Source organism: Gossypium hirsutum, chromosome A13 (assembly GCF_007990345.1).
Source record: "Gossypium hirsutum isolate 1008001.06 chromosome A13, Gossypium_hirsutum_v2.1, whole genome shotgun sequence".
Taxonomy (NCBI): Eukaryota; Viridiplantae; Streptophyta; class Magnoliopsida; order Malvales; family Malvaceae; genus Gossypium; species Gossypium hirsutum.
The window spans coordinates 86,641,464-86,648,079 of record NC_053436.1 but is presented as its reverse complement, the minus strand read 5'-3'; the positions used below and the strand labels follow the sequence as shown (position 1 = coordinate 86,648,079).

Sequence of the window (6,616 nt, the reverse complement as noted above, 5' to 3'; positions counted from 1 at the left end):
ATGCCTCCTAAAGGGCTTGAGCATAACTCTAACAAGTTTATTGTAATGTTTTTTTATTAGAAATAAATCATTAAAGTCTTCCTTCACATGACACCTGTCCACTTTTTCTTCCCTTTTTTTGACATAATAATAAAATGGTGAAATTCCACTTCTAATCTCTCTATTTTTTATTTATATAACAATGACTAGATTTCAATTTTGATCCCTATACTTCACTTAAATTTGAGATTTAATATTTATACTTTAATTTCAATATAATTTGGTACCTCAACTTTTATAATGTCATTAGTTATCCTAAATACTTTATTCAAATTAAAATGTTTATGTGAACTTTTAAGAATTGTTAACATTGTTAAAATGTTTATGTGAACTTTTAAGAATTGTTAACATTGTTAAATTTCTCTATTAAATTCACGTCCATTACAGGAATACCAAGTGAGTATTTCTTTTCAATTTCAAAGTACCACCAACAAATTTAATCGAAGCATTTTAACGGTGTTAGAAAATAGTCATAAAATTTTAAATTTGAGAAGTAATGGGACTAAATTCTTAAAAATAAAGGTGTGAAGGCTAAATTCTAATCTATAAATAGTATAATATCTTAGAGCATATTGCAACATTTACTTTACTCAAAAATAAATAATTAACCAAACTCGAAGTGTGGGTGGCAACCATACTAGTTATAGTAATATTTTGAAAATCGTTATTATAAAATGGTTTAATGCATACTTTAATTCTTAAAGACCGCTTTTTTCACTTTAATCTTTAAATATTTTTTAGCCCACTTTAAACCCTAATGTTTTTAATCATTCACCGGTTTAGTCATTTGGTCATTAAAAAAACTAGCTAGGATATTTAGCAATAAACATTTTTAAATATTTTAAAATAAAAAATTTACAAGAATATTAAAAATTATAAAAAAAATTATCAAACATTCTAAAAATTAATAAATTTTAATAGTTTTTATAATTTTTTAATAATTTCTAATAATTTTATTATTTTTATAATATTTATTATTTTTACAATTTTAATGTTTTTATGATTTTTTAATTTATATATATTGTTATTTTTTCTAGTTACGATGTGATGTCATTATATAATACATGAAAATTTATAATTTATTAGATATGTTAATCCATTTTTTTAACTTCTAAAGAACTGAACCGATGAATGGTTAAAAATATTAGGGATTAAAGTGAAAAAAGCTTTAAAGATCAAAGTGAGAAAAACAACATATTGTAGGGAGTAAAGCGTGCAATCAGCCTTAAAAAAAGGGGGTTGGTCATTGAACTGTTCTGTTCCAGTTGAAATCGGACGGTAAGAAGTCCGTGTCCAAACTGCGTCGTTTATTTCCACTTGGATTGCATTTTACACGTGCTTTTACCGGCAATTATCGGTAAACTTTACCCACTTTATTATTACAAAAGAGCGAGAGTTATTGACTTATTGTTTATTGGGTTTTTCTTTTTTTTTTTCATTTTTCCCCCAGCTCTTTTTCTTCTCAAACTCTATAAGTATCAGATACTCATGAAAAATGCAGGCTTCCCTTCTTCGTCCTCCCATCTCTCTCTATTTCCCCTTTCCTACCATTTTCCGGCGCAATCGCCGGCTATTTTCCGGATAATTCATTTTAGGGTCTTTTTTTTTTTGCTTTCTAGAGGTTTGCTTTTTTTTTTTAAAAAGCTCTTTTTTGGGGGGGGGGAATATGTTATTATTATTTTATTTTTTTTGCCTTTCATGTTGACTGAGTTTCAGATCTGGGTTTTTCTTTCTTGGTGGATTGATTTGCAGTACTTCATTTTTCATGCTCTTTTGTTGTTTTCTTCTTGGTAGTCATCTTCATGTTTCTTTCTTTAATATTTTTTAAAAATCCTGATGAATTTTTCATACTCATTTGCTTTTCTTATATTCCAATATAATGCAGTTAAAACAAACAAAAAAAGAAAGATTTTGTGTGCATCATCTCCAAATCCGTATATTATATATAAAATGGTGATGGTTGGGGGTTGGTTGTTGGAAAAGAATCCTTTTATATATATATATATATATCTTTCAACCATATTGGTAATGTAATGAACAAAAGTTTTGATTTTCTTTTCACTCTTTTGTTGAATGGGATTTTTGTTTCATCAACTCTGTAAATACATTTCTGATTTTGAGTTTCTATATTAAGCATGTATCTTTGATATTCTCAAGGGGTTTATGCTTTGTTTTTGTCCAAAAAAGTTGGGTTCTAATCCTTTGTTTGTTTCTTGAACGCTTGAACTGTAGATCTCTTCCTCTGAAACTGGTTTTTGTTGATTGAAGAGAAAGAAATGGATGGGGCTAAAGAGACGGGACTTAGAAATGTGAGCTCAACTTGCTCAATCTCGGAGTCAGATGATTATGATCTGTCACGCCTCCTTGATAAGCCAAGGCTTAACATTGAGAGACAAAGATCATTTGATGAGAGATCACTGGGTGAGCTCTCTATTGGTCTCGCAAGAGGCGCTCATGACAACTATGAGACCACGCACTCGCCAGGTTGGAGGTCTGGTTTCAATACTCCGGCCTCATCGGCTAGAAACTCCTTTGAACCCCACCCCATGGTGGCTGATGCATGGGAAGCTCTCAGGAGGTCTTTGGTGTATTTCAAAGGCCAACCAGTTGGTACCATTGCCGCATATGACCATGCTTCCGAGGAAGTTTTGAACTATGATCAGGTGAATTTCTTTGTTAATCTTGAAATTATTATTGCGTTATATATGTAGGAGATTGTAAACTATGACCCTGACATTTATTATGCCTTATATTGAGGTGTTACTTTTTCAACCTAGAATTTTTGAACCTGAATACAATAAGGTACAGCAAACTATAATACCTTGATCCAAGTCAAACATGAACAAGAATTGAACTTTAATATGCATAGAGGATTCTGATTTCTAAAACGAAGTTTGGTGAGGAAGAATGGGAAGATTAATTGAACTTTTTTTTAGATAAAGTTCAAAGATATTTGTTCCATTACCATTTGGTTAGTTAAAATGTTGAAATTGTCTAAGACTGTTTTGTTCCGGTGTGATTATTTGATCAGGTTTTTGTTCGAGACTTTGTACCCAGTGCTCTAGCTTTTCTGATGAATGGAGAGCCTGAGATAGTTAAGAACTTTCTCGTGAAGACCCTTCATCTTCAAGGGTGGGAAAAACGAATAGATAGATTCAAGCTAGGGGAAGGTGCAATGCCAGCTAGCTTCAAAGTTCTTCATGATCCTGTGCGCAAATCAGACACAATTATTGCAGATTTTGGAGAGAGTGCCATTGGTAGAGTTGCTCCAGTTGACTCTGGATTCTGGTGGATCATTCTGCTCCGTGCATATACCAAATCTACTGGGGATTTATCTTTAGCTGAGACACCTGAATGTCAGAAAGGGATGAGGCTCATACTTACTCTTTGTCTATCAGAAGGATTTGATACATTCCCAACCCTACTTTGTGCTGATGGATGCTCTATGATTGATCGAAGAATGGTAAGCTATCTGTCTATTCTTAATCTTTCTTTCTTTTGTGCGTGTATGTGTGCTTTCCTGTTCATATGTGCATCTGAGAAAATAAAGGCAGCAAAAGATTATGAAAATTGAAATTTTGATATAATACATGTTATTCATGGGAAAAAATAGTGTAGCAGATAGTTCTTTTATTGTTATAGCTGAGTGGTGGAGAGACAGTGGAGTAGCATAACCAATAGATATCTGGTTCCTTGGTTTTAATTTAATAGCATGCTGCTTCTGCCAACATGTTGGTGTGGTTTACTGCAATGATCCAACTGCAGTTAATTATTTGTTTGTTTAGGCCAATCTACTCTTGGTTTTGTACCATTATCATATTGATATATGTGATGAAGAAAACGTCATTGCTTACCAATGATATATTTTCTCAAATGCTGTTTTGGCCTTGAGTGACAGTATGGTAATAATATTATCCTGTCTAAATAAAACAGTTACTTAAGAATGTTAGCAGATACAATCAGAGATCTTGCTGTTCTGAATATAAGTAAGTTCTGGTGTGCTAGTTCCAGGTTTGTGTCTGTTTTGATTAAATATGTATGAAAAGTTATATGGTTCTGTCTTGAGCTTTTACCATAGGTTCATTGCAAATATATGATCCACCTACTGATGGGACCATAACTAGCTAATAACAGAGAAAACATGGTCCGCATCAACTTTTCCTTCTCCATCTATAAAGGTGAACCGAATGTATCCCTATTCTGTTATTACTAAGAACCGGTAGGATCTAGTTAATTTGTCCATTTTTATTAATGAATCTGAAGTCGTTTTAAGTGGTAAAAGCAATGCAGATTTGATTCTTTAATAAGGCTGAATTATCTGTTTCAGAAATGAAAGCCATTTCACCAAATGGTTCTTTTGGATGAGCAGATTCATTCATATGTTAATTGTAAGTGAATTATTAGTGAAGGTCCACCTTAGTTCTCGTTGATGGAGGAAATATTTGTTGATATATGTCCATGTATTCTGCAATTTGTGAGAACACACTTGTTCTTTTTGTATATGAGGTATTGTTTGTTTGACCAAATTGTTTTAACAGTTTTGCCATGAAAGGCAGCTCACTAGTATGAGTGTTCCACTTAATTCATATATATCTATATGTGTTTTTATCGCCACTATCTCTTCCATCTCTAGGACTGAGGAGCCTTAAGTGCATGTTTTAGTAATGGTGTGAACTTTCTTCGGCATTGACAGGGTATTTATGGTTATCCTATTGAAATTCAAGCACTTTTCTTTATGGCATTGAGGTGTGCTTTATCAATGTTGAAACATGATGCTGAAGGCAAAGAATGTATTGAAAGAATTGTGAAGCGTTTGCATGCTTTGAGTTATCACATGCGGAGTTACTTCTGGCTTGACTTCCAACAACTAAATGATATTTATAGATATAAAACTGAGGAGTATTCTCACACTGCAGTAAACAAGTTCAATGTTATTCCTGATTCCATCCCGGACTGGGTGTTTGATTTTATGCCAACACGAGGTGGCTACTTTATTGGCAATGTTAGTCCTGCAAGGATGGATTTCCGATGGTTTTGTTTAGGTAATTGTATAGCAATTCTGTCTTCTCTTGCAACTCCGGAGCAATCAATGGCTATAATGGACCTTATTGAGGCCCGTTGGGATGAGCTTGTTGGAGAAATGCCTCTAAAAATAGCTTATCCTGCGATAGAAAGTCATGAATGGCGAATTGTAACTGGTTGTGACCCTAAGAACACGAGATGGAGTTATCACAATGGAGGATCTTGGCCAGGTAAGGCTAATGCTTTCTAGTCTATCTTTACTTCAGTGCTTTTTATCTTACAAGAAACAAAATTAATTCTTGTTCTCTCTATCAGAACATATTCTATTATGGTTTGTTCACGTTACACAAAAACCGCTACATAGCTGCCTTATTTGCTTGGGTACTTGAAATGAAAAAATGCTCACCAGGAGGTCGGGCATTTATGCTGTCATTTTGTCAGTATAATCTAATCTCGATGACTTAGCTGCTTTCGAAGAACCTGGTTGTTTTGTGAAACCACATTCATAGATATTTGTGGACATAATGGATGCTTAAATGTTAATGCTTCAGAAGCAACCCCTTTTAATCTATAATCTATAAAAGAGTGGTTGTCGAGAAAATTTTGAACTGATGAAAATGAATATTATTGTTCATTGTAACTGCAATTTCCCACTATTTTCGTGTGCAGTGCTTTTGTGGTTGCTGACAGCTGCTTGCATCAAAACGGGAAGGCCACAAATTGCAAGACGCGCAATAGACCTTGCTGAGACACGCTTGTTGAAAGATGGGTGGCCAGAATATTATGACGGCAAACTCGGGAGATATGTCGGTAAACAGGCCAGGAAGTATCAGACATGGTCAATAGCAGGATATTTAGTGGCAAAAATGATGATGGAGGATCCGTCGCACTTGGGGATGATTTCTTTGGAGGAGGACAAACAGATGAAGCCATTGATAAAGAGATCATCTTCTTGGACTTGCTAAAAAAAGGGAAAAAAAGAAGAAAAAAACAGAATTGGGAAATGGAAACAGACCAACTTTCGAATTTTCATTGTACCGGTACCAGTCTTGCTTCTTTTACGTTATGTTTCCAAGTCAAGAAAATAGTGACAAAAAAAAAAGTTAATTTTGCAGCCATAGCTGATGGCTCATGCATTGTTTATTTCCATTACAAGTATACATTAAAAGGAAGTTTAAGTTTCCCGGTAGCAGATGCCATATCTATACCCTATTTGACTTATCTGAAAATAATTATTATTTCTTGTTTCCCAGCATGCATGCAATTTCACTATTTCTTAATGCCTTTATTCATTGGAACTGCCACGAACAAAATCAAGATTGTTCAAGCAAACTAGGCTTACAAGTCCCATGGAAGTGGAATCTATACTATATAAATAGTATATATTACCTTGCTCCGTAACTCAATATTAAATAAATCGTCGCTTTATTTTATATATATATATCTTATTGAAATTGGATTCTTAATTATGATTTGATATTTATTCTTAATTATGAAGTTAATTACTGATTTATCTAACATTAAATAAAATGATTTAAAATTTGAACACTACATT

General features: G+C 33.3%; 1 protein-coding gene across 2 annotated transcripts; it reads left to right on the top strand.

Annotated features, from left to right (window-relative positions):
- Positions 1 to 1,450: 1,450 nt before the first annotated feature.
- On the top strand, positions 1,451 to 6,313 carry LOC107895101 (probable alkaline/neutral invertase D). 2 transcript variants are annotated; one of them, XM_016820329.2, is made up of 5 exons: positions 1,451 to 1,660; positions 2,272 to 2,702; positions 3,071 to 3,502; positions 4,733 to 5,291; positions 5,731 to 6,313. In XM_016820329.2, exons 2-5 carry the CDS (start codon positions 2,316 to 2,318, stop codon positions 6,024 to 6,026), a joined length of 1,674 nt encoding a protein of 557 aa, XP_016675818.2. In that variant the 5' UTR covers positions 1,451 to 1,660; positions 2,272 to 2,315; the 3' UTR covers positions 6,027 to 6,313. The 2 variants fall into 2 exon arrangements, with proteins under 2 accessions (XP_016675818.2, XP_016675819.2); XM_016820330.2 differs by having other exon boundaries at positions 1,451 to 1,829.
- Positions 6,314 to 6,616: the final 303 nt, after the last annotated feature.

Bases quoted from the DNA above. Each gene is read 5' to 3' on its own strand.
- LOC107895101 (XM_016820329.2), top strand. From the start codon at position 2,316: ATGGATGGGGCTAAAGAGACGGGACTTAGAAATGTGAGCTCAACTTGC. The intron at 2,703-3,070 runs GTGAATTTCTTT...TTATTTGATCAG, and splicing joins AAGTTTTGAACTATGATCAG to GTTTTTGTTCGAGACTTTGT. The intron at 3,503-4,732 runs GTAAGCTATCTG...CGGCATTGACAG, and splicing joins CTATGATTGATCGAAGAATG to GGTATTTATGGTTATCCTAT.